General features: G+C 50.3%; 1 protein-coding gene across 2 annotated transcripts in view; it reads right to left on the bottom strand.

Annotated features, from left to right (window-relative positions):
• Nucleotides 1-7,604: 7,604 nt before the first annotated feature.
• Nucleotides 7,605-25,646, bottom strand: part of SRP68 (signal recognition particle 68) — a 35,779-nt gene continuing 17,737 nt past the window's right edge. For both annotated transcript variants that reach the window (XM_007091277.3, XM_042966410.1), the window contains 8 exons: nt 21,424-21,522; nt 18,821-18,885; nt 13,145-13,301; nt 12,421-12,515; nt 10,982-11,111; nt 9,344-9,419; nt 8,872-8,924; nt 7,605-8,388 (listed from right to left, as the gene is read on the bottom strand). In XM_007091277.3, the coding sequence (XP_007091339.2) occupies nt 8,161-8,388; nt 8,872-8,924; nt 9,344-9,419; nt 10,982-11,111; nt 12,421-12,515; nt 13,145-13,301; nt 18,821-18,885; nt 21,424-21,522 (903 nt within the window). In that variant the 3' untranslated portion in view covers nt 7,605-8,160. The remainder of the gene's footprint in view (nt 8,389-8,871; nt 8,925-9,343; nt 9,420-10,981; nt 11,112-12,420; nt 12,516-13,144; nt 13,302-18,820; nt 18,886-21,423; nt 21,523-25,646) is intronic.

The following is a 25,646-nucleotide window of genomic DNA, read 5'->3' on the forward strand; positions in this document are numbered from 1 at the left end:
TTGGGAAGCCACTAGACTTGGGTTTTCCTGACTACCTCTCCTCACCTGGTCCCCCAGAAGTGGTCCCTGGTGGCTTTTTCTCAAGACAGGTGGAGTGGCGGACAGCCGTACCAGTTTCGTGGCCTCTTCCTCACACTGAGTGCCAGGGAGGCCATCTCGGTAGCCGCCTTCTCCCACGGTGCCCCCTCTATGGCCAGCCACTCATTTCACTGGCCCGCCGAGAAGAACCCTTCCGCGGCTCTAGAGCCACTCCCTGGAACCACAGTTCTGGTGGAGGAAGGGCTGGGGCAGCAGCAAAAGGGAGGGAGGCAGTCGTGCTGGGTTTGGAGGCCTGGGACCTCCCGGCAGGCCCAGCTGAGGGCAGAAAACACCCAGAGAAGAAAGAAGGATCCCTCCGACTGGAGACGGCAGGGACAGAGCTGAGACTGGCCGTGTGCGCCGGGAGGACAGAAAAGGTTTGAGTCCCTTTGGGCAGCATCTCATGGACAAGCCACCGAACTTGGTCCTGGAGAGGGGACACAGCAGTCACCCATCCTGGAGGGGCAGGGGCTGAGGGGGGCAGCAGGGGTGGGGAGGGCACCAAGGAGCCTTGACAGAGCAAGTAGCAGTAGGGGAGCAGAGTGGTCTCCAAAGTCCTGCTCCCAGTTGAACGTGATGGTGAGCGGGAGCCAAGGATGGAAGGCCAGGCCCAGAGGGCACACGGCCCCCGCCGCCCCAGCCCTCCCTCCCTGTTATTGCAGGGTGACAATTTTCTTCTCACCACAACTAGCAATCAACCGTTCTCAGAAAAGGGCCATTGTTTAAATGACTGCAAGGTCCAGCAGCCAGCCCTGAACGCCAGCTTCGCATATCCACCCGGAGAGCTCACTTCCTTATCTTCGAGATTGGACAAGTGGCGGCAGCCCCTGGGAGAGCCGAGACAGGAAGGCTGCCTTCCCGAGAGCTCCAAGTCTCTTCCTGGGCGGTGGTGGTCAATGGAGGGAGGGGGCAGGGAGAAAAGAGGTCTAGACTCCAGCCCTGGGAACAGCTGGGGCCAGGGGAGGGCCCCTTAACCGTGGACAGGGGAGAGGGAAGCAGACCCCGGCTGGGGAAGGCAGGAGGCGGAGATTTGGAACATTTGAGCTTTGTCTCCTGTCTGCAGAAGCTCTCCTGGAAATAAACGAGCGCCACAGGAGGCCTGCACACGCCCCGGCGATTAAGGCTGACTGATTCACTGCAAGAAAACCAAGAGGTGAATTCCTGGCGTGACTGTCTAATGCCGAGTCAAATCAGCACCCAGCTCCCCAGACAGGGGCTGACACGCAGGCAGGAACAGCCTGATCTCGGAGATGTTCCTAGTCAGATGGCAGTGATCCTGACCCCCAAGACTAAAAGCACAGGAGAAGGGGAAGGGACAGAGAAAGAAAATAGGTAGGGCTTTAAATATGTGAGCAAGCCAAGTGTCACTGAGAAGGCCGGGATGGGACAGAGCCTCCATGGAGACCTGTACCGCCCCACACGGCAGCCACTTGATTTCAAAGACTCAGTATGAAAAGATGTAAAATATCTCATTTTTTTTTATATTGATTGAAGTCAAAATATTTTGGAAACACTGTGTTAAATGAAATGCATTTAAAAAAATAGTTTTATGGGTTGCTTTTCACTTCGCTTTTAATGTGCGTTTCCAGAAAACTTAAAATTACAGATGTGGCTTGCATTTGTGGCTCACAGTAAGTTGACCCTTGAACAATGTGGGGGGTGCAGGGTGCCAGCCCCCCGTTAAGTTGAAAATCTCTGCATGACTTTTGACTCCCCCCAAACTTAACTACTAACAACCTACTCGATTAGCCCATATTTTATATGTGATGTGTATTAGTCTCACAATGAAGAGAGCTGGAGAAGAAATATTAAGAAAGTCTTTAGGAAGAGAAAATCTGTTTATAGTACTGCACTGCATTTATTTTCTTTAAAAAAAAATTTTTTTTTAACGTTTATTTATTTTGAGACAGAGAGAGACAGAGCATGAACAGGGGAGGGGCAGAGAGAGAGGGAGACACAGAATCGGAAGCAGGCTCCAGGCTCCGAGCCATCAGCCCAGAGCCCGACGCGGGGCTCGAACTCACGGACCGAGAGATCGTGACCTGAGCTGAAGTCGGAGGCTCAACCGACTGAGCCACCCAGGCGCCCCTGGACTGCATTTATTTAAAAAAAAAAAAAAAAAAAAAAAAAAAAAAAAAAAAAAAAGCCCCAAATAAGTTGGCCTGCACAGTACACACCCATCTTTTTCAGGGGCCAACTGTACAATTCTACCAAACAGCTCTGACCTGGAAGCTGGGCAGGGTGTCCCAACTTTCAGGCTTCCCAGGCCTCGCCCCTGCCACATCTCCTTCTGAAGCAGGCAGGCCGAGCTCCACCTGGCTCCTTGTCCTGCCACCAGGGCCTCCCCTCGCCCGGAGCTTGTGTCCTCCTCTGTGGAGTGAGCAGCTGAGGTGGACTAGTCCAAGGTCTCCCCCCAGCACTGTGCCAGCTACGACTTCAAGCAGTAGCTGCTTGCATCCCCCAGCCTGGAGCACGCAGGCCGAGTGACGCGGGCCACTTGCAGCTCGTGGGGCCGGAGGCCAGAGCAGGGCTGATCAGAACTGAAAGCCACTCAGGTCCCAGTCCCAAGGCCGCCATGCACGCACGCAGCTGGGCAACAGGGTGGCAGCTGGGACCATGTGCCAGGGCTTATGCGCCGCCCCCCCGCCCCTGCTCTCTGGGTTCCTGCAGAGAGGGGCATTCTTCTCCCTGCTGAAGCAGATGGTGGCAATTGCCGACTTTGCCCTGGGAGCCATCACCTGCCAAGCTCCCGTGTGGCCCTCGATCAGGCCAGACTTCCATCTCTGCAAATTGCCCTGTTTGAACAGAAGCTCTGCCACCAGGCCCGTGGAGCCGAGCTGACTGATAAGCTCTCCCGCCTCACGCTTCCTTGGCCCGCTGAGGAGCGAAGGTGCCTCCACCAGCTGGGCCTGGAGAGGTGAGGGCTGCCGGGGCAGGGCATTAGGGATGAGCCTCCCTCTGCCTGCAGGCGCCAGGGGAGGCAGAGCTGTGGGCCCCGGAACCCAACAAGCCTGGAGGTCAGCCTGGAGACAAGCAGAAGGTGACCATGGCTGCCTAAGAGCAGAACAGGAGGAAAAGGAGCTCTTCCTTTTGGGCCTTTTACAGGAAGAGTCTAGCAATTCAAACCAACCAACAAACGAACCCCACCTATCGTGAGATTAGGGCCCCCCATACTGGATGGCGAGACAGAGAATACAGGGTGACCTCAGGAGTCCTCAAGTCCCAAGTTGGCCTGAGAGGACAAAGTCAAGGCGGCCTTCTGGTGTCTGTTCCCCTCTAGGAGTGACTTCCCTTCCCTAGCCTTGGGCCATAGAGGCCGGCCCAGTCCAGGTGCTGGACCAGTGCTGGGACGGGTCGCCTCTGGGCCGCTGTGAAGCCTGCTATTGCACAAGCAACCCCTATGTTCCAGAAAGTTCCAGAAGTCTGCAGCTGCCCACTGTCACCCAGGAACTGCTGGGCCTCCGGGTCTCCCAGGGTGCCCAAGGGCTCCGGGCTGCCACCTTGAAGACCTGCGGCCCACCTGTGAAGTTCAGGTCTGGTGGAGGCGGCGAACCTGCACGGAGCCCTGGGCACTGGCCTGAGGAAGGACAAGGTTTACAGAACAAAACCGAAAGAGCTAGCAACAGTCTTCACAGCTGAGGAGCAGCCCTTCCTAATTAGTCTTCCCTGCCAGGAAATTGGAAGCACACAGGACAGGCAGCTCTGTGGACTCGGCTGGTTGTCCTGGTGACACTGTTTAGACCCAGCAGGGCCCGGCTCTGGAGGGAGGGCGGCAGAGAAAGGCCGTGGGGTGCGCTGAGGGAAGCCCACCCCGGCCAACTCCCTGCACGGCAGCCCCGCTTCCTGGACCCAGGGTTCACATTGTCCCAGGAGAGAGCCGCTCCCTGTTGGGCTACAGTGAGAAGAGACTTCTATGAACGGGTCCTAGCTGGGCAGGAGCTCCTCCCGCCAGGCCCCAGGTCAGAGCCCCGAAGGGGCACAGGTGCCAAGGGGCTACAGGCAGCACTGGAGGGAGAAGCACGTGTTCTAATGCCAGCTGCGTCCACAGAGGAGCGAAGGGAAGGAAATTCCTCTTTGTCAAGTGGCTGTTGGGTACTAAGCCCTGTGCCTGCTGTCCTTCTCCGTTAGAGACAGACGCCCCTCTTTTACAGGTGAGGACCTCCACACCCTCTCCACTCCACACACGAGCCAGAGCGAGCTACCACCGCCAGCTTTCGGGGACCGGTTACCTGTCTGCCTCCTGCCAGAAGATCCCTGGGAGAAGTTCAGCCTAATAGAAGGGATGTGGCTCTTTTCCACGTGTGAGGAGTCATTCAACCACAGACTGAGCATGAGGACACACAGTGACAGTTAATGGAGGTGGAAAGAAAGGGGACCACAGAAGCCGGGCTCCCCCTCCAACACAACGCAGAGGGTGCGGCCGGGAGGAAAGCGGAGCCCCGCCTGCTTGGGGTTTTCTGCAGGTCCTGGCACCTGCCCAGAGCAGCTCGCCAGACGGACGGACGGACGGGCTCTGATAGGGCCGTGGAGGCTGTCACAGTCCCGCCTTAAAGCAAAACTAAAAAATCAAACCTTAGATCCTGAGATCAGTCCCTTAACAGTTCGAAATCGAAAAGGTCAGACAAAAGGTTCTCGGGAACATTCCATCGGTATTCATCATCCGAGATCCTATGTCCTCTAACTCCTACCAACTGGTAACACCACTAACGTTGCAGAGCGCTCACCGTGCTGGGTGGTGCTTGCAGCCGGGCCCATCCTGCCCGTGCCCCGTGCAGGCTCCCTAACACCTGGTGGACCCACGGGCTAGATTCTTCCAGCTGGGGTTGTCAGGATGCAGGCAGCTTCCAATTTATCTCTCGGCTTTGGAACATCGATAAATTTTACAGCTAAACCTGGTTTCCGTCTCTTCCGTAGCAACAAGTGTCTTAAAAATAAAACTAAAACCAACACATGTTTTTCCTACCTTTGGACATTTTCCTAGGCCTCTGAAGGTTCCAAGCTTGTGAAGGCTGTGGATGGCCATGTGCTGTTTAGAATTCTGCCATCAGCTAGCTTTTGGTACGAATGATGCCAGATGAGCCAAATCGGCATCACAGCATCACAGTGGCCAGGCGGAGCACAGCCCCTCCCGGGAAGTCCCCGGAGTCCATCGTCCTCTCCTAGAGGGGGTGAGGCCACCGTGGGGGGAGGGGTGCACTGCCACCACAGGCTGTCACCTCAGGGCCATGGTCAAAGGCTCAGGATGCCACCAGGAGATGGGACCCAGCCTGGCAGTGTTTCATTTCCAACAGGGAATCCAAGAATTCTCAGCTTAATGTAAAACCAGAGAGGCCCAGTACCCCAGAACAATCACAAGAAAGGAGGAAAAAACGTAGGAAACTGCTAAGGCAGGGCTTGTCTGACCCCAGGTGTCTCAACGCTCCTTTTTTCCAAACAGGACTAACAGATTCACAGGCAACAAACTTGGCCAAATTATGTCTTTGAATCTGATGTTCAGCATTATCCCCTGGGAACTGAAGTTAGCTTTTCACTACTACTGCTTCTGCAAACCAAGACCGCCACCACTCAACAGACAAGCAAATAGAAACCATGAGCACAGCAGCTGTAGGGCATGTTCTAAAAGTGCAGAGACCATGGGCGCCCTGGGCGGCTCGGTCGGTTAAGCGTCGGACTTCAGCTCAAGGTTCGAGTTCCAGCCCCGTGTCGGGCTCTGTGCTGACAGCTCAGAGCCTGGAGCTGCTTTGGATTCTGTTGTCTCCCTCTCTCTCTGTCCCCCCACCCCCCACCCCACTTGCACTCTCTCTCTCTCTCAAAAAATAAACATTAAAAAAAAAAATTACTGTGCAGAGACCAAATTAAGCTTCCCCTACTCTCTGCAACTTGGGAGACTGAAGTTCTGGCAGGGTCCAAACCTGCCGACCAAGCGTAGCTCATCTGGGTGGAGGGAGGGGAGCCACAACTGCAGGAACGAGCACAGGAAGCAAAGCGGGTGCCCGCACCCAAACCTTATACCCCGAGACCTCACTGCATCTCTCGTTACCTGTGCAGGAAGGACTGAGTGGCCGCTGGCGTTTCATTCTGTGACTCTACCCAGCAAGTTGTGCCGGCCCAAGGAGCAGCCCAGGGCTCATGTCTGAACCCATTCCCATGAAGAGGGGAGAGCTGCTTCCTGGCCCGAGGACAGAATGGGGTCCTGCTTTTGGCCCTCTGTCTCCCGCGACAGGCTGTTTAATGTCAAGGGATCCTGTGTGAAGGGATGTACAAACTAGCCGGAGACCTCGGCCCTGCCAGGTCTGTCTTCTTGCGTAAACATGTGCTCTTAATACTAAACATATCTTGTTACAGCCTCACTGGCCGACCACAGCCACCACTACAGAGCAGCTGCCAGGGACACTGGGACGAAGGGAATTTCTGGTGTCGCCACAAGAAAGGAAAAGCTTAGAAAAGGTCAATCAGAATGACTGACTCCAGACTCTGATCCCCTACTGACGCCAGCACTCTAAAGAGTGGGAGGGGCAGGAAGGGCCATCTGCAATACAAAGGGACACCTTCCCAGATGGGGGCAGGAGATGCAGGCTGGAGGGCTGCCTGCAGGTGGGTGTCCGGCCCAGCTGTGGCTGGAGGGTCAGCAGAGAATGTGGTGAGGGAAGTACAGAACCTAGACCACAGCCTGGTGCTGCTAAGCCGGAGAGCCAAGAAGAGGGAGAAGAGGGTGAGGAAAAGGATAAAGGCCCCCAGGGCTCCCTCAGACCATTAGAGACACTGCTCCAAGCCTCTGGGACCAAAACCCAAGACGTCAGGCTCAGGTCATCCGCGCCGTATCGTCAGAGGTGGGGAGGACACCCCTCAACTGCGTGGCACAGATGGGAAAACTTTCCATTTAGAAACAAAATCCGCCTCCTAAGGCTCTTTGACCCAGAGCAGATCCTGAGGGGAGGAGAGCTCACAATCTGAGCACCTGGTGTCCTACACAACCTTCAACTCTAACACAGGCGGCTGATTTGTCTTCCAGTCTCCTAACTTCTGGCAATACCCACCCTCTGCAGCTTTCCCGGAAAAACACAAGGCACCGTGGGTTCCATCTTGAAAGAACAGTCTCAGGCCTTCATTAACTGCCCAACCTCCCCTTCAAGCCGCCCTAGTAGGCTCCAGGTCTGTGCCGCAGGGAAGCCAACACTGCCCGCAGTGGCTCTGCCTTCCTAAGGGGTGAGTGTGCGTCCCCAAAAGGGATTCAGTGGTTTCAGATACAGCTCATGTCTAAATCATTTTTATCCCTAGCTTTCTTACACTGCTTTTGGGACTTCTGTTATTGATGCTACGAAAGAAATAGAAAAGGGTCACTAAGGGAGAAAGTTTAAACAGCATGGAAATTGATTCAAATATAATTTATGGCATCTAAAAATCTTGATGGGGGGCACCTTCTCGAACACTGCCCTATCTGGCCTCGGACATGGCCGAGCTGCCACAAGTCGGGGTACGCTTGACAGGACGGGATGGGTGAGGACACGTAAAAAATGGGCACAGGCTCCAGCATCTTTGCCTTTTAATATAAGATTTGTTTTCATCATTTCTGAGTGTAACACATTTCTTCTAAAAATAGAGCTCTTTGCTTGTTCTGAAACTTAACTTCCACTAGGAGGTGACAGGGAATAAGGCTGACCGTAATTCTGGGGTGACGCTGCCAGTGTTTCCTGGTCACAGACCCCTCACGGACTCTGGATGCTCACAGCGAGGAGGAGTCCATTTCAAATCCATGGTACTGAAGAGACATGACAGAAAGTTCCAAGCTCCCATCCATGCCTGGCGTGGACCCACCCGAACGCGGCAACGGCCCTTCCTCCAGGAGGTGCGGACAGAGGGATCCCGCACACGTCCACCGGAAGACAGCAGGGTCCCCTTCTAGCACACCGGTTAAGAACGTAAGTGCACAAACACACGAGACATAGGGACGCAGCGCTGAGGATGTTACACTCCGGCCCTGGGCCGAGGCAGACCTGGATTTAATATCATGGAACTTGCTGGGGTTTTCTCACGATACAGATGGAGAGTGAGATTCTCCCCCTGCCCCCAAGAAGAGCCGAGTTAGCTCCTGAATCCAAAGATGCCCTTGATGTATCCAGTGAGGCCACTCTTGGTCTTCTGCTCCAACTTGTCCTCGAGGGGTGGGAAAGCCACATGGTTGAGGGCCAGGTCAAAGAACAAAGGCTTGCAGGGGATGGGTTGGAATCCCGGCGGGAAGTGCACGAGGTTGGCTTGCTTGGTCACAAGGGAAGGGTCCAAGCAGAAAGTCTCAAACCGTTCGGCCAGAGGCTGGAAGGCAAATCGGAGGGAGGAACCCGGGCGTTAACCACGGGCCACCAGGGCAGCGTCATTCACTACGCGCGGAGCATCCGGTTCAGAGCCTACAGGGGCCCCCTCACTCGATCCCCACAAATCTCCTATGAGGGTGCCGTCATGTTCCCATTTCATAGCGGAGAGTCACTGAAGCCTAGAGAGGGTGAGCGAGGGGTGGGCCAGGACCGGGGCACAGGCCTACCGGACGTCCCAGGCAGAGCTCCCAGCCTGTGGAGCTGCTCTGCACAGTACACGTTCCTACACCACACTACACGCTCCTTATCTGGGCCCACCTAGCTGGCGTAACCTCACCCAAGCAGCTCTGAGGTCTCTGAGTAAAAGAAGGGAGACAAGTATGGTGTTTACTTAGAAGTTAAGGGTCCTCTGCTCTGTAACCGAGCACACATTCCTAGTGAGTTATGAACCCTACTCTTCATTCCTCAAAAGCCCCAGACGTACCTTGTTATCCTTTACTTGGGAGGAAGTCTCCGTTTGGTGGGAGTCACTTGCATCTGAAAGTTGCAAAGGGACTCCGTAAGAAGAGACACTTAACACACCACAGTCACAGATGACACCTGTCACACGTATGGGTTCTAAATCCCAAGAGCCAACATGTGGGGAAGTTAGCCCTCTCCTTCCTGGGCCACACTCTGCTAAGCACTGCAGACAAGCACATGATAAACCCAGAAGTAACGTCAGCCCGGTGGAGCTCCCACGGCCGTACGAAAATTACTAGGGAGAGGAGATGGCCTAACACTTTCTCTAAATTCTTCTACCCAGTTTGATGCCTTCATGTGGCAGATGTAACAGCAGAGAAAAAGAAAGATCTTACAGATTAACCAAAACAGTAGTGTACGGGGTGGCACAGAGGAGGGATGGCAGCGAAGGAAATTTGGGAACACAGTCAGCAAGGCACAGGCAAGTGGCTCACCCAGGATCGCTGCCGCCTGCAGAGAACACTTCTCTGACCTCACTTGTGTGATGAGCTCTTGAACGTCAGGCAGGTCCTGTTAACGAGTCAGAAAACAGGTTCTCACGAGCCAGGGCCAGGTCGGAGACGGGCACCAAACTAACCTGACTGCGCTAAGTGATCCCACTGGTATTTTCGTAGGCTTGAGACTTTATAAATGGTTTGCCCTATTAGAAAACAAAACACTAGCTTGGGGTGCATGCCTGGCTCAGTCTGTGGAACGGGCAACTCAGTCTCAGGGTCGTGAGTTCAAGCCCCACTTAAAAAACGAAACAAAAACTAGCTTGTTTCAAACAGGAAAAGCTATGCCGTGGCTTAAGTAACATTGCCCGGAGAGAGTTGTGATGATAACAATAAATAAGCAGATCAGACGCTAAATGTACGATGGGCCAGGCTGTGCTGAGCAGTTCACATAACTGCTAATTCCATCTTTGCAATAATCCTGACATAACCTGCACTCCCCTTTACGGAGGAGGAGACTGAAGCATAGGGGGGCCACAGAGCGGGCTGCAGTCTCACGCCCGGCGAAATTCGGAATGATCTGAATCCTCCCGCCTCCATTCCCAGACTTAGGTCAGACGGGCATTTGTAAATGCCTCTTCCTCCTGGGATAACTGTCCGCAGAGTCTGCTTCCACATCCCAAGGACATCCCATGGTTACACTGCCACCGTGCTGGTCACACGCCCCCCACCCCCCTCCTTCCTCTCTCTCCACCTTCACCAGAGGACCTGCTCCTTCCTGCTCGCCAGTCTGTGACTGCGACAAAACCACAAGCTCTCTGAAGGCAGAAGCCAGGTGTGCACGTTACCCTGGAACCCAGCACTGTTCTGAGGGAAGGGGCGGGAGCCTGGGGAGCAGTGGGTCCCGCCATGGGTAGTCCCGGCTTGCCTTTCCAAGTAGGCTCCACCGGTAAAATGTGCCTGGATTCCTTGGCCCGGCCAATGCTCTGATCTCCACTTCATCCCAGCAGTCCACAGCTTAAGGAGCTAGCTGTCATTCAACAAGCAGTAATACGAACCAAACCACCAGGTACTTTCCACAGGCAGGCAAGCTTCGAGGAGGTACACCCAGATTGCCCGGGGGACTCGCTAAAATGCAGATTTAAACCAAGCAGGCTTGGAGCGGGGCCTGAGAGTCTGCATTTCTAGTAAGTTCCCAAATGCTGCTGCTGGCACAGGCACACTTTGTGTGGAAAGGCTTCGTCGGTGGTTCTCAACTTGGCTGTGTATCACGATCACTGAGGGGCTTTAAAAAATCCCGGTGCCCACCCTAAACACCACACTGATTAGAACCAGCATCTCTTGGGGTGGGACTCAGCCACCTTTTAACAATCTTCCCAGGTGACTGTAACATGTAGCCGAGTCTGAGAACTGTACTTCAGCTTTATTTTAACCAGGGAATGGCTTTCCTTGTTAGCACGTGAGTCCATGTGAGGCCTGGAACGCTGCCAGGAGTCACAGCCTGTGGCTCCCGGGCCCTCGGGGGCACACTACATCCCACGGCAGACCAGGCAGGACCAACCTGAGGAGGGGCCTCAGCCCCCACGGAGCCTCACAGCACAACTTCTCTGGGCCTGGAAACAAGGACCAACGACTCACCTTTAGGCTGTTCTTGAAGGCTCCGGCGTCAGAATTTACTTCATTTGCGTATTTCAGGACTCTGTCATACAGGACAAGGGCTTCGCTCCACTTCTTCACCAACACATAGGACTGAGCGATGAAAAAACACCTGAGGGGAACGGGAAAGAGCCAGAGTATTCTAGAGCAACAGTCACCTGAGATGAAGGCTTTCCTTCAAGTTAAGGCTAAATTTTACGTTTGGAAACAGGTTTGTTTTTTAAATTTTTTAAATCTTTATTTATTTTTGAGACAGAGAGAGAGAGAGAGAGAGACAGAGACAGAGTACGAGTGGGGGAGAAACAGAGACAGAGGGAGACACAGAATCTGAAGCAGCTCCAGGCTCCGAGCTGTGAGCACAGAGCCCGACGTGGGGCTCGACTCACAAACCTTGAGATCGTGACTTGAACTGAAGTCGGTTGCGTAACCGACTAAGCCATCCGGGCACCCCTGCAAACAGGTTTCTTAACCTCAGGATCACTGCACACAAGATCCCGACTCCGCATCACTGCGTGGTGACCCCGACATCCTCCATCCGGGCTTGCCAGGCTAACCTAGCCTCTTCCCTGCCACCGCCGGTGACAGTGCAGGTCCCACTCTGTGAAAGACCCGCTGTCTTTCATCGACTGTCTGACTCTGCCGCTCCCAAAGGCATGTGGCAGAAGCGGGGCCAGGCACGAAGGAGGAAGGCTGCCCGGCTCAAGTATGAAATCCACCCGCCACACACACGTCCGGGCCAGCTCGTTCATCCCTGCTCATCTTTTTCAAAACCAAACCCGAGAATCCTCTTCCGAATGGAAACTACTCCACTGGGGTCAACAGGGCCTGGGGCTGCTGGTCCCTAACAGAAGGGTCCACGTGGACCAGGAGGAGGGGTGACAAGTGCGACGACGAGGCGCGCTAGAGAGTTAGCGCTAGGGCATGAGAGCCAGAAGGCGGGGGCACAATTTCACAACCAACGCTATTCTGCCATCCTGTCCATGCCCACCTGGCTCCACACTGCCCACCTCCAAGTTATAAATAACATGATTCACTTAAAAAACAAAACAAAATAAAACAAAACCGAAGCTTAGCTTTCTCCCAATCCAATTCAGGTTCCGCTCTGGTTCTGTTAACTAAACCTTTCCTACACTTGTCCCTTTTCCACCGGGAGGAAGGAGGGGAGAGGAGGGAGAAGACCTTTCGCAGGGGCTCCCCCATCCCCCTCACCCCATCCAAAGAGAAAACGAGGTACACTGGAAACTCCCAGCCACCACCTTCAGCAAAGACGTCCCCTGAGCACGCCGGTCTAAGTGTTCTGACCGCGGGCCAGGTAGGCATACAGCTAACAACCCAATCTTCTCGAGTCTGGTCCACGCTCCCAAGGCTTCCAGAAACAGCACGCAGCACAGGGGAGCCCCATCCACCTCATGGGACCTTACCTGTAAGCCTTAAACACCAGTGTCCTCAGGCCTATCTCCTTCTGGAAGGCTCTGTCCTCCTCTAAGCCAGGAAGCTGGAGCAATTCCACCAGATTCTGCACAAGAGAGGCAACAAGAGAACTCATGAAGAGCAGGCCTCTGACTGGGTTTTTGACAGGAAACCCTGTAAAAAACACACGTGGGCAAGGAGAGCCCGGGCCAGGAATGACGGGAAGGTCTGTGAGGGGAAGCTTGGCAGCAGCCACGCCTGGTGTCACCGCCGCCCCCTCTCTGCTACCGAAAGCCCGCTTGTCCTTTACGCCCCTGCTCACATCTCCCCTCCTTCTGAGGCCTCCCGGACCAAGTCAGCTAGAGGAGGCCTCTTGCCTCCTTCATTTCAGAGCAGCCCTCTGTTTGGCATCTCCCACAGAGGCCTGGTTTGTGTGCACGTGTCTCTTGATCTTACTCACCGGCCAACTCCCGGGGGCCAAGCCGGCATGGCCTCAGGGGGTCCCACGGCCTGTGGGGGAGGATCTCGCACAGATAACACCTAAGGGGTCACTGGCTCTACACATCAGCATGTGGCGTGTCGAGGCCCAGACTGCTGAGCTGGTAGAACGAGACCCTTTTTCCCAAGACACTAACAGCCGCTGCCTGTCACACCCCCTTCACTGTGCAAAGCCGAGTCGTTCTGTGTCCAACATGCAAAGGACGGGCCCTGGCTTCCCTAGTGCTCGTGGGTCACCTGCAGGATGATGTCATAGAGGCGGATCAGATCCTGGGGCCGCGGGGAGCGCTTGCTGTCGTCTTCCGGCTGCTGCTGCAGCAGTGCCTTCTGAAGACCTTTAGCCATGTTCTCGTTCCGCTTGATGGCCGTTGACAGCTTGATGTAAGTCAGGTAGCTGGAATGTACCACACGTCAGCTCAGGTTATGCTCACAGAAGCTGGCGTTCTGAGAAGAGCACTGGACCACAAGTTGGGACTGACCTAGGGGAAGGGCGTGGGGGCGAGGGCGTGTCACACAGTAGGGCCATTTGGCCTGGGCCTCAAGCTCAAGGGGCCCACGATTCTGGCTGCTATTCAGTGGCAAATCTGCGGCGAGCCAGTATGAGACCTTACGGTGAAATCTGATTTTAGCTTGAATTATATCCCCTGTTTCTTTCTTAAAGAGCCACAAAGCTACTAACTTCAGGAGTCACTGTTAGTCCTTGAGATGATCCATGGACGGCAAGCTCGTCCCTCGAGCAAGGATTAACGACGTGCTGGCCCACACTATGAGGACACTGAGCTTGCACGACAGCTGCTCCTACTCATCCGATGACCTTCTCTTCTCAGAAAATACTAAGGGACAACTTCTCTGGATGGTTATGTGTACTGAACACACGTACACACTGGAGACTATGCCTGCTTATTGTAACTGGACCGCCTGGAAAATCTCTTTTAATACTTGGGAATATAAATGTGGTAACAATCGAAGACTGTTTAAAATGTATTTAGAGGGGGAAAGTATTTGGGCCTCTAGATCTCTGTCTTACTCTGGCAGAAGACTGGAGGCATCCCTGGGAGAGGACACAGCCTGGGGACAGGCACACAGGCATAGCTGAGGTCAGGATTCCACAAAGAACACTGGGGATTACCAGACTGTCAAGTCCTAAGTGCTGCCCCCTAGCCTTCCCCTACTCGGCTTGTAGGATAAGAGCTGCTGGTACATTCTGGGGATCTGACCCACCCAAGAAAACACCCTCCGAGATTTTGGAGTCAGGGTCCCGGATGAAAAGGCAGAACCAGAACGTCTGTAGCGAAGCCCAAGCTGATGAGCCCCACGCACAAGTGGAGTTCCCACCAGACAAGGTACATTTTTTAACAGATGTCGAACACCACATAAAGAAAACATCTAACAAGGCAGAAGAGGCCAAAACCAAGGGGAAAAACAGCAACTTGGAAGAATCAGACTTGGCAGGAAGAAGAGGGAGGGAAAACTTTCTGGTCATAAGCTTAGAAAGAGACACTAAGTTTATGGGACACCTGGGTGGCTCAGTTGGTTAAGCATCCAACTTGATTTCGGCTCAGGTCATGATCTCATGGTTTGTGGGATCAAGCCCCCATTGGGCTCTGTGCTGACAGCACAGAGGCTGCTTGGGATTCTCTCTCTCTCTGCCCCTCTCCCACTCGTACTCTCTCTCTCTAAATAAATAAACATTAAAAAAAGAGAAAGAGACACTATTTAAAAAAATCAATATTCAAACAATACACACAAACTCTTAGAAATTAAAATGGTATGAGAAATGAGGAAGCCTGTAAGGCAGCCAGCTGGGAGGGACCAAAGGAAGAGCGCGGGCCATCGTGGGAAGGGGTAGGAAATACCTAAATCCAACACACGCGTGTCATTTAGAGACGTAGAGGTAAATACCAAGAGACTTTGTTTAAAGAATGATAAGGGGCAATCCCTATCAAAATAACACGAGCATTCTTCACAGAGCTAGAACAATCAATCCTAAAATTCTAATGGAACCAAAAAAGACCCTGAACAGCCAAAGCAATCTTGAAAAAGAAAACCAAAGCTGGAGGCATCACAATCTTGGACTTTAAGACATATTACAAAGCTGTAATCATCAAGACAGTATGGTACTGGCACAAAAACAGACACTCAGAACAATGGAACAGAACAGAAAACTCAGAAATGGACCTGCAAACATATGGCCAAGAAATCTATGAAAAAGCAGGAAAGAATATCCAATGGAATAAAGACAGTCTCTTCAGCAAATGGTGCTGGGAAAACTGGACAGCGACATGCAGAAGAATGAACCTGGACCACTTTCTTACACCACACACAAAAATAAATTCAAAATGGATAAAAGACCTAAACCAAGACAGGAAGCCATCAAAATCCTAGAGGAGAAAGCAGGCAAAAACCTCTTTGACCTCAGCTGCAGCAACTTCTTACTCAACATGCTCCAGAGGCAAGGGAAACAAAAGCAAAAATGAACTATTGAGTTCTCCATCAAAATAAAAAGCTTCTGCACAGCGAAGGAAACAATCAGCAAAACTAAAAGGCAAGCAGCGGAATGGGAGAAGATATCTACAAACGACATATCAGATAAAGGGTTAGTATCCGAGATCTATAAAGAACTTATCAAACTTAACACCCAAAACCCAAATAATCCAGTGAAGAAACGGGCAAAAGACATGAATAGACACTTCTCCAAAGAAGACATCCAGATGGCCGACACATGAAAAAATGCTCCACATCACACATCATCTGGGAAATACAAATCAAAACCACAATGGAGGGGCGCCTGGGTGGCTCAGTCGGTTAAGCGTCCGACTCCAGCTCAGGTCATGATCTCGCGGTCCGTGAGTTCGAGCCCGCGTCGGGCTCTGTGCTGACCGCTCAGAGCCTGGACCCTGTTTCGGATTCTGTGTCTCCCTCTCTCTCTGACCCTCCCCCATTCATGCTCTGTCTCTGTCTCAAAAATAAATAAACGTTAAAAAAAAAACAACAAAAAAAAACCCCACAATGGATACCACCTCACTCACACCTGTCAGAATGGCTAGCATTAACAACTCAGGCAACGACAGATGTTGGCAAGGATGTGAAGAAGATCTCTCTTGCACTACTGGCGGGAATGCAAACTGGGGCAGCCACTCTGGAAAACAATATGGAGGTTCTCCAAAAAATTAAAAATAGAACTACCCTATGACCCAGCAATTGCTGTACTATGTATTTATCCACAGGATATAGGTGTGATGATGTTTCGAAAGGGCACATGCACCCCAATGTTTCTAGCAGTGCTATTGACAATAGCCAAAGTATGGAAAGAGCTCAAATGTCCAACGATGGATGACCGGATAAAGAAGACGGGGCATACATGTACGATGGAGTATTACTCGGCAATCAAAAAGGATGAAATCTTGCCATCTGGAACTACGCGGATGGAACTTGAGGGTATTATGTTAAATGAAGTTAGAAAAAGAGAAATATCATACGACTTCACTCATATGAGGACTTTAAGATACAAAACAGATGAACATAAGGGAAGGAAAGCAAAAATAATATAAAAACAAGGAGGGGGACAAAACATAAAAGACTCTTAAATATAGAGAACAGGGCTGCTGGAGGGGTTGTGGGAGGGGGGGATGGGCTAAATGGGGCATTAAGGAATTCATTCCTGAAATCACTGTTGCGTTATATGCTAACTAACTTGGATGTAAAAAAAAAAAAAAAAAAAAAAAAAGACAAGTGGCTGCTTCTGAGAAATGGGAAAGATCATGAGATGGATTTTCCTAAAGCTTTTCAAAAAAATGAGATTCTCAAAACAAAGTATTATTCAGAGTGGTAAAGGAATTTAGATACATCTTTACAAAGTTTTATGAAAATACAACAGACTAATTGATTCCTGCTGTCAATTTACCCCAAAGCTGGCTTCTAGAGCCTAATTTAAATCCAGAGTCCTGGTACCAGCTAGTTAAAAAAAAAATTTTTTTTTTAAATGTTTGTTTATTTTTGAGAGAGAGAGACAGAGTGCGAGTGGGGAAGGGCAGAGAGAGAGAGAGAATGAGAGAGAGAGAGAATGAGAGAGAGAGAGAGAGAGAGACAGAATCCGAAGCAGGCTCCAGGTTTTGAGCTGTGAGCACAGAGCCTGACACGGGCTCAAACCCACGATCCGCAAGATCATGACCTGAGCCGAAGCTGGACACTTAACTGACTTAGTCACATAGGCACCCCATCCACGGTCCCGGTACCAGCTACATGTGCAAGTGGGAGAAGGGATTCAAAGGCATGGAGGCATCACAATTTGAAGGTTTTCTGAGTCCTGCTGAAGCTCAGGGTCTTTTCAAGGATAGGAAGTTGGATCAACTCCTGACTCCCGACTCTCTGTGGCTGTTAACTACAAACACGCTCCCTAACCTCCTGGGCCTTGGCTTTCTCACCGAACTGCTGCGATACAGGACATCAGAGAGACGTTCTTGTTCGATACCCCTCCGAGTCATCTGGCACTCAATTGGACATTCACATAATATTGAATTCTCTAATGTAGACAGAGGGTGTTTGCACAGTTTTGTTCTCAAAAAAAAAGGGAGGGGTTAGGGGAATGGCTGAAAATAGAGCCAAGTTCACTAAAAAAGTTACGAGCGGGGCGCCTGGGTGGCGCAGTCGGTTAAGCGTCCGACTTCAGCCGGGTCACGATCTCACGGTCCGTGAGTTCGAGCCCCGCGTCAGGCTCTGGGCTGATGGCTCGGAGCCTGGAGCCTGTTTCTGATTCTGTGTCTCCCTCTCTCTCTGTCCCTCCCCCGTTCATGCTCTGTCTCTCTCTGTCCCAAAAATAAACGTTGAAAAAAAAAAAAAAAAAAGTTACGAGCAACAACTAAGTAATTAAGATTTCAAGGTCACATGGGGTAGAGAATCTGAGAAGTGCAGTGTTCCCAGGTCGCTTTACTTCTCCCCATGAAGTTCCAAAAAGGTCACTCTTCCTTCCATCCTTCTTCTGTGAAAGAAAATGAGCCATACCTTAAAAAAAAAATTAACCTGACAAAGTGATTTAAAGACGTATTATGAAAGAGCAAAGGGACAGGAAGAGTCCAGCTACGTCTGAGGAAAAACCTGGCGGGGGACCTGCTCCACCAGATACTAAGGCTTCCTACAAAGTCACAAGAAATCAAGTACTGGTGTGAGTACAGAAAATCAATCAGCAGAGCAGAAGAGGGTCCAAAAAAGAGCACGTGAGGAGAAAACGGGATGCAGGCCTGACCGAGCTGGCGCTGTAGGTCAGTGGGGGAAGGATGGCATAGTCAATAAATTGTAATGGAACAGCCTATCATCCTAACAGAAAAAAGGTGAAGCAGATCCTTATGCTGCACTCAAAATAAACTCAATATAGAATTAAACTTAAGTTGAAATTGAACTTAAATGTAAAAGGGATGATGGAAAACATTCAGAACACGGAGGAGAGTAACTTTAGGAGTCTGGCACGAGGAGGAGAGTGGTTACCTGTAGAAGAGAGGGAGGAATAACCAGGCTGGGGCCACAGGGAGCTTTGGAGTTACTAGCTGTATTCTCGTTCTTAACATACGACACTTAAAATTACACGGGTCACAGAATAACATACAAATGCAGTATATATACTCTTTTTCCTTTTTCTTTTTTTCCTAAGTAGGCTTCACACTCAGCGCAGAGCCCAATGCGAGGCTCGAACTCACAATCCTGAGATCAAGACCTGAGCTGAGATCAAGGGTTGGACACTTAATCAACTGAACCACCCAGGCGTCCCGGTATATACACTCTTATGATAAAACGTGCATACGTTTGTTAGTGTTATTTACTATACAATATTAAAATACACATAAACGTTATATATACTCTTTCATTCCAATGATATATTTTACTACATTGTGAAAAAGTAAAAAAAATGACAGCCCTTACCTGTGCAGGTACTGAAGATTAGATACCTTCCCCGACTCCCCCTCGAGGGTGTAATCTCTCTGTTTCTGCGGAAAGCAATAAAGGTAAAGGTAAAACAGCCGACCCTGTCCTTGGCTCTGACCCCTCATTCCGTGGTGTGGTCCCCAAAGTGCCCTGGAGCACAGGCGCAAGCTCCAGTAAATTAGGGATCTTTAAATATCAAAGATCTCCCGGGCAGATTCTAGAACAGCAGGGCCGCTCGGTCGTCACCAGCACCTGAAAACCGGACTTACGTAAGAGAATTCAGAGTTATGGCCAGTCATGCTTCCTGTCCACCGCTCGCGGTGTCCAGACCCAAAGCATGAGCAACAGACAGTCCACAGCCCGCGGCTCCCATTTTAGGGTCTGCACCTCGGATGAGCGTTCTGAGATCCAAACTCTGGCCTGTCAGCTCAGCCTTTTGCGGTTGGCTGAACAACGGCTCCTACAGATGTGAACATCCTAACTCCAGGACTCGCGAAGGTGTTACCTCACACGGTAGGAGCTGTGAAGAAGTTAAGGATGTCTTAGTCAGCCTGGATTATCCAGGTGGGCCCAGTGTAATTACAGGCTCCTTCTGAGAGGGAGCCAGGAGGGCCGGTGACAGAGACGAGGTATCGGGACTGAAGCAGAGGTCAGAGAGGAGTGAAGGGGCCAAGCTGCTGGCTTTGAGCATGGAGGAAGGGGCCACAACGCAAGAAACGTAGGTGGTCTCTAGAAGTTGAAAAACGCCTTCTCTGGAATGCTGAGAATGGATTCCTCCCCTAGAACTTCCAAAGGGATGCAGCCCTACGAACCAGTCTTACACTAAAGGCCATCTGAAGGCGGGAGAGAATTAGATGTGTGTTTTTCAAAACCACTAAGCTTGTGGTAATGTTACAGCAGCCACAGGAAACTAAGACGCCTTGGTATCACCATATTCACCACACGCTGCGAGGGGTCCCTGCAACTGCTGTGGGTTCAAGGTGAATGATGGAGGGCGGGGCTCTGTATATACCTATTAAGTGGATGAAGAGGAGTATAAAATACAAAGGTGGCTTAATGATAAAGGAAACAGGTCCACAGCCTAACAAATATTTATTAACGTTTTTTACTCAAAGCACCACGGCAGACGCTAAAATATAAAGTTGCTTTTAATATGCTTATAATCTCGAAAAAACGTATTTAACAAAGTAAACATAAAACAATACATAAGATGTTAAAAGGTAATTCTGGGCAAAATACCCAACAAAAATTACAGCCGCAAGTGCTAGATATTTAGAACACGGGGAGACCTTTATAGGCCAGGACGGTGCAGGCAGGCTTCCCAGAAATGGAGAGCTCTGAGCTGGACGCTGAACACCAGGGCGGGGTTTGGACAGGTGAAGAGGAAGAGGAGGGACAAGCCAGGTGTGAGCAGGGAAAGTAGAAAAGGGTAGGAATGCACGGAGGCGGGAAAGGCCTACTAACAAGATGGTGAATACAGCAGCTTGAGGCACAGGACCCAGAGGGGAGCAGCAAAGTACAATCTGGAAATGGGAAGGCCCAGAATCCAGCTCACGGAGTTGGAACTGCACTTGCTAGACCAGTGGGCTCTCAAGCAGGGTGCACACAACCCAACGAATGTGGTATAAGAAGAAAATGAGAACTTCTACTTATGTTTACCTCATTTCTATTAAATAATAAATTATATATTTACAAATAAGCGTATCAGAGGTACATGCTCAATTTTACTTACTGGGTGCACTATTACAAAAGTTTGGAGACCACTGCTCTAGAACTGGGAGTATCATTGGGTTTTTTAGTGAGACAGTGACATGGGATCAAGAAAGATCCCACTTTTTGCTACCAGCAGGAAAGACCTGGAGAACTGAACCCCGACCAAGATGGTAAAGAACAGTCAGACCTCTGTGGCAGTCTAAGACAAAAGGCTAATCAGAAACGGGGACGGGGTCGGGGTGGGGGTGGGGGAGGGGTGGACAAGTGGAGACAGAAGTCACAAAGAGAGTTAGCAGGGTTGCTGGTGATATGAAGAGATAAAAATGGTTCCAAGGTTTTCAGCCCAGATGCCCGAAAGAATCACAGTGATATTAAAAAAGGGAGCACTGTGGGGCGCCTGGGTGGCTCAGTCGGTTAAGCGTCCGACTTCGGCTCAGGTCACGATCTCGCGGTCCGTGAGTTCGAGCCCCGCGTCGGGCTCTGGGCTGATGGCTCGGAGCCTGGAGCCTGTTTCAGATTCTGTGTCTCCCTCTCTCTCTGCCCCTCCCCCATTCATGCTCTGTCTCTCTCTGTCTCAAAAATAAATAAACGTTTAAAAAAAAAAGGGAGCACTGGAGAATTAATTACCTGGAACTATGAACTTGAGACCAAAGGCTTAATATGAACCCATTAAGAGGAAGAGGATGGAGAGAAAAATCTCTCAATCTGATGGAGTTCACAGGCATCTGTTTGTCAGCAGACCACCATAGCTAAAAATACCATGGCTAAGAGTCCCTGCACTCAGACCACTGGACCCCCTGCCCCACTCCCACACTGAGAATGAGACACACAGACTGAGAAGGACCTCAGCCCCGAGCAAGAGCCTGGGGCCCAGATGACAGTCCTACCTGATCCGGCTTGAGCTCTTCTCGAACGGCCTGGATAGCGTCCCGACACTCACTGAGCATGGACTCAAACAGGCGCTCCTTGGTTTCTTCACTTTCAGCCTACACAAAGACAGAATGAAGTAAAAGATTTTCTTCTGAGTAAGCCACAGTACTCTAATGGGAGGAGGGCATAACAGTGCCTTGGTTCCCATTACACATTGAACACACACATCCAAAACACCCTAAATCACAGACCATTTCAATTGTCACTCTTCTCCACCATGTAAGATTTTTCTTACAGTCTTTCTCATTATTTGTATGGAAATGGAATTTTATATATATTCACATATAAATATAAAGCGAACATACTGAGAAAGAATCTGCATAACTGATCTGAAACTGTCAAACGATAGATGCTTGAAATTTTTTCCTATCATGAAACTTTCTACCACTTTCCTCCCACATGCCTACCTCTGCTCAGGACCTGCGTCTGACATCCTTGAAGCACAGCACACCCCACACTGAAACACAGCATGCCAGAACAAATGGTCTGAAACCCTACTGTGCGCCAGCAGAATTGCCCTTACAAATGTAACCCCAAGACTCGCTGATTCTGGATTTCTATTAGGTCCAAGCAAGTGAGTAACAGGGCCAACCAATACCCAATTAAAAATATATTTCTCTTAAGTATCATACGAAGCTCCCTTCACCACAGAAATCTTGTACCCTGATATTCCCTGTGGCTCTGCTGAGGCTGACAAGCACTCCACGACAGTCTCTGTACAAGTTCAAGGGTGTGGTTACCCCTCTGCCAGCCAGCAGGGATAAGGGAAGAGTGATTCATGAACCGAGTACCTGCCAAACCACATTACCATTGTAAAGAATCTGATCGAGCAGGTAGGAATGGATGAGAGGCAGAAAGGAGATGGACCCACTGTGACTTTAAAACATCAACACTCCATTATTGTATTTGACTTTCCACACATACATCCAATCTAATCTCTTGACATTCAACTGACCTTTAAGCCCAAAAGAAAAAACCCAGTACTGCCCACTCCTTGAAGAGGCTGGTAGGGGCTTATAGAAAAACCTTTTCTTCTCTTGAGAACTCTTATGTTTTTCCTGGTTTCCCGTGGAAAAAAAAAAACAACAAAAAACGTCCTTAGGAATTACCCAATATAAATCAAACATACTTTTCTACTTATATTGACTTTCCTGTTGATCACTAACTTAGGAAAAAATCAAGGGCACATTCTATAAACCTATAAAGGCAAACATGGCCACCATTAATTTGCTGAAACCTGAAGAGCACTGTCCAAGAGAACTTTCTGTGAGGGGGCACCTGGCTGGCTCAGTCAGTAGAGCACATGACTCTCAATCTCGGGGCTGTGAGTTCGAGCCCCATGTTGGGTGTAGCGATTATTTATTTTATTTTTTAAGTTTTTATTTATTATTTGTTTTAATCTTTATTTTTAAGAGAGACACACACACAGAATCCAAAGCAGGCTCCAGGCTCTGAGCTGTCAGCACAGAGCCCGACGCGGGGCTTGAACCACAAACTGTGAGATCGTGACCTGAGCCGAAGTCAGACACTTAACCGACTGAGCCACCCAGGCGCCCCAATAAAACACTCTTAAGCAGCACCTCAAGTTAGCAAGATCCTCTGCAATAACTGAATCAAACCTGCTGGCCAAAGGTTTCGAAGTGTGAACCCTGTGGGCTGGGGCGGCCACGTAACAGTTAACAACCGGAGTAAGACCTGTAGACACACTTGCCACCGACCACGACCATGCACGAACCCCCACCCACACTGTTAGCAGGCAGGGTGAGCCTGTGCGTCCAGCACCGTGTCGGGGGAGGGTTTCGCCTTTTCGGGCAAAGGGTATATGAAGTTAAGAGAAGAGCAAGTCTTGTTTCGCCAGCTACCTAGGAGCGGTCTACCTTCCTGTAGAGAGAGCGTGGCTCAAGTAACTGAAACGATGCAAAACGCTCGGCCTCTTTACTGTCGTGGGTCACCCCGTTCCCTCTGAGTAAGGACACCTCGGCACCAAGGTGCTAAACACAAGCAAACTTTCCCACTGCTCCCACGAAAGCCTCCGTTCCAGCAGGAGTTTTACAGAAGCCTTAAACCACATTGCAGGAAAAAGCCCACGGCAAGGGAGGGCCCGCGGTCACACAGCACAGTGACTCAGAGATCGCTAATCTCTGCAGCAGAGCTTCTCAGGGTTCGCCCCGCACTGGGCAAGAGGTCTCCAAACAGAAAGGCTGAAACGTACTTTGCTACTTTCACCCGTATTTATAAGCCTATCTGGGAGGCTAATAGCCCTGAAAGACAATGGGACAAGATCCGCCCTCCGTGGAGAGGCAGGATTCCTCAGGATCTGCCTGCAGACCCCTCACGTCTGCCACGGTACCAACAAGAACGTGCTCCTGTTCTCAAGTGGCAACCTCCCTGCCTAAGAATCTGTGGTAGGCCTGCACCTTTTCCAGGTGTGCCTATGAGGCAGAGAAACCTTAAGCCCAGAAGTAATGTGTTACTCGGACCTAATAAGCTAAAAAATTCTAATCAGTTTTTACAGAACTTGGGACACCCCAGGATGTGTTTTTCGACAGCCTCAAGACATGTCTCAGGGCCATGTACGCGTGCAGAGGAAAAGCAGCTGCTGTGTGTCCTGGGGTAGAGACCAGACCCCCTGCTATTCAAAAGGGCTTCCAGACTGTTTTCACTGGTCTACAAAGACTGCTGGAAGGTGGCGGTGTGACTAAGAGACTGACAAGACGAGTCTGACCACATTCTGCACTGCACCTGCAGGAGAACCAAGGGGATGGGACCAAGCCTTCCCCAGGCCACTAGGGGCCAGGAAACAACACATGGAAATCTGCTAAAGGAGGAGAACACAAACCTCCCTTAAGGGACAGATTTAAAAAAAAAAAAAAAAAAAAAAGAGAGAGAGAAGGGGGCAAATGGTCTCCCTTCCACTCATACTTTAAAATATTAACCATGACCCGAGGATAAGACTCATCAAACCTGCCATCCTCCCCAAAAGAGCTGCCTGACAACATTTTCACAATGCAACCACCAGTGACAATTCAGGTATGATTAAGTATTAACAAAACAAAACAGAAACAAATTATAAAGTAAGGCAATTATTTAGCACACGAAGACGTAAAGTCTGGCTCAGGAGACCAAGAATGTTGCAACTGGATTTTGGCAGTGGATTTATTCTCTGCTCCAGTCTTTTTGGTCTAACACTCTATCTCCCTGAATTATTTCTTCCTTCCAGGCTTTTCAGTAAACCGCTGTTCTAATATTTAAATGGCATAAAAGCTCTACAAGCAAACATCACTGGGCCTACCCAATTCTTGCATTCCAGTTCCTAGAGAGGGGCAACAGCAGTACTAGTTAAGAAACACTCAAGACGTGCCTGGCCGTCTCAGTGGGTGGAGCACACAACTCTTGATCTCAGGGTTGTGGGTTCAAGCCCCACGATGGGTGTGGAGATTACTTAAGATCTTCAAGGGAAAAAACAAAAGAAAAGCAGCACTGAAGCACTGAAACCAGGAGTCCGCATCTCCAAGGCACAGCTCTTGGCTCCCAGGGCAAAGAACAACTCCACATAACGAGAACGGGCAAGGTGGACAGGGCCTGTGTGATATCCAGCCAAATAATCTGGCAGGGGCACAAAGGGGGAAGTGGTTCTTCTTGGGATCAACCTCAAATGGCCAAAGGGTATTTTCCATAGTTAATAACCCATGTTTGTTTCAATTCAATAGACATGTAATCAGCTACAGTGCACGACCTGACATCTAAGGATTTAACTAAACTTTATTTCATACTGTACCTGAATTATTTTATTTACCCACTAGATTTGGTATATGTGTGACATACGACATTAGGAACATTATAAACTTAATGTCAATAAATTCAACACTGTACATGAAATTAATATATCCTTTTTTTTTTTTTAATTTTTTTTTAAGTTTTATTTATTTTTGAGACAGAGAGAGACAGAGCATGAACAGGGGAGGGTCAGCGAGAGGGAGACACAGAATCTGAAACAGGCTCCAGGCTCCGAGCTGTCAGCACAGAGCCCAACGTGGGGCTTGAACTCACTGACCGTGAGATCATGACCTGAGCCAAAGTCGGCCGCTTAACTGACTGAGCCACCCAGGCGCCCCTATATCCTTTTTAAAAATAAGATTCATCCAAAGGACACAAGATGAAACAAAATCTGAGTGCTTTA

Source organism: Panthera tigris, chromosome E1 (assembly GCF_018350195.1).
Source record: "Panthera tigris isolate Pti1 chromosome E1, P.tigris_Pti1_mat1.1, whole genome shotgun sequence".
Classification (NCBI taxonomy): domain Eukaryota; kingdom Metazoa; phylum Chordata; class Mammalia; order Carnivora; family Felidae; genus Panthera; species Panthera tigris.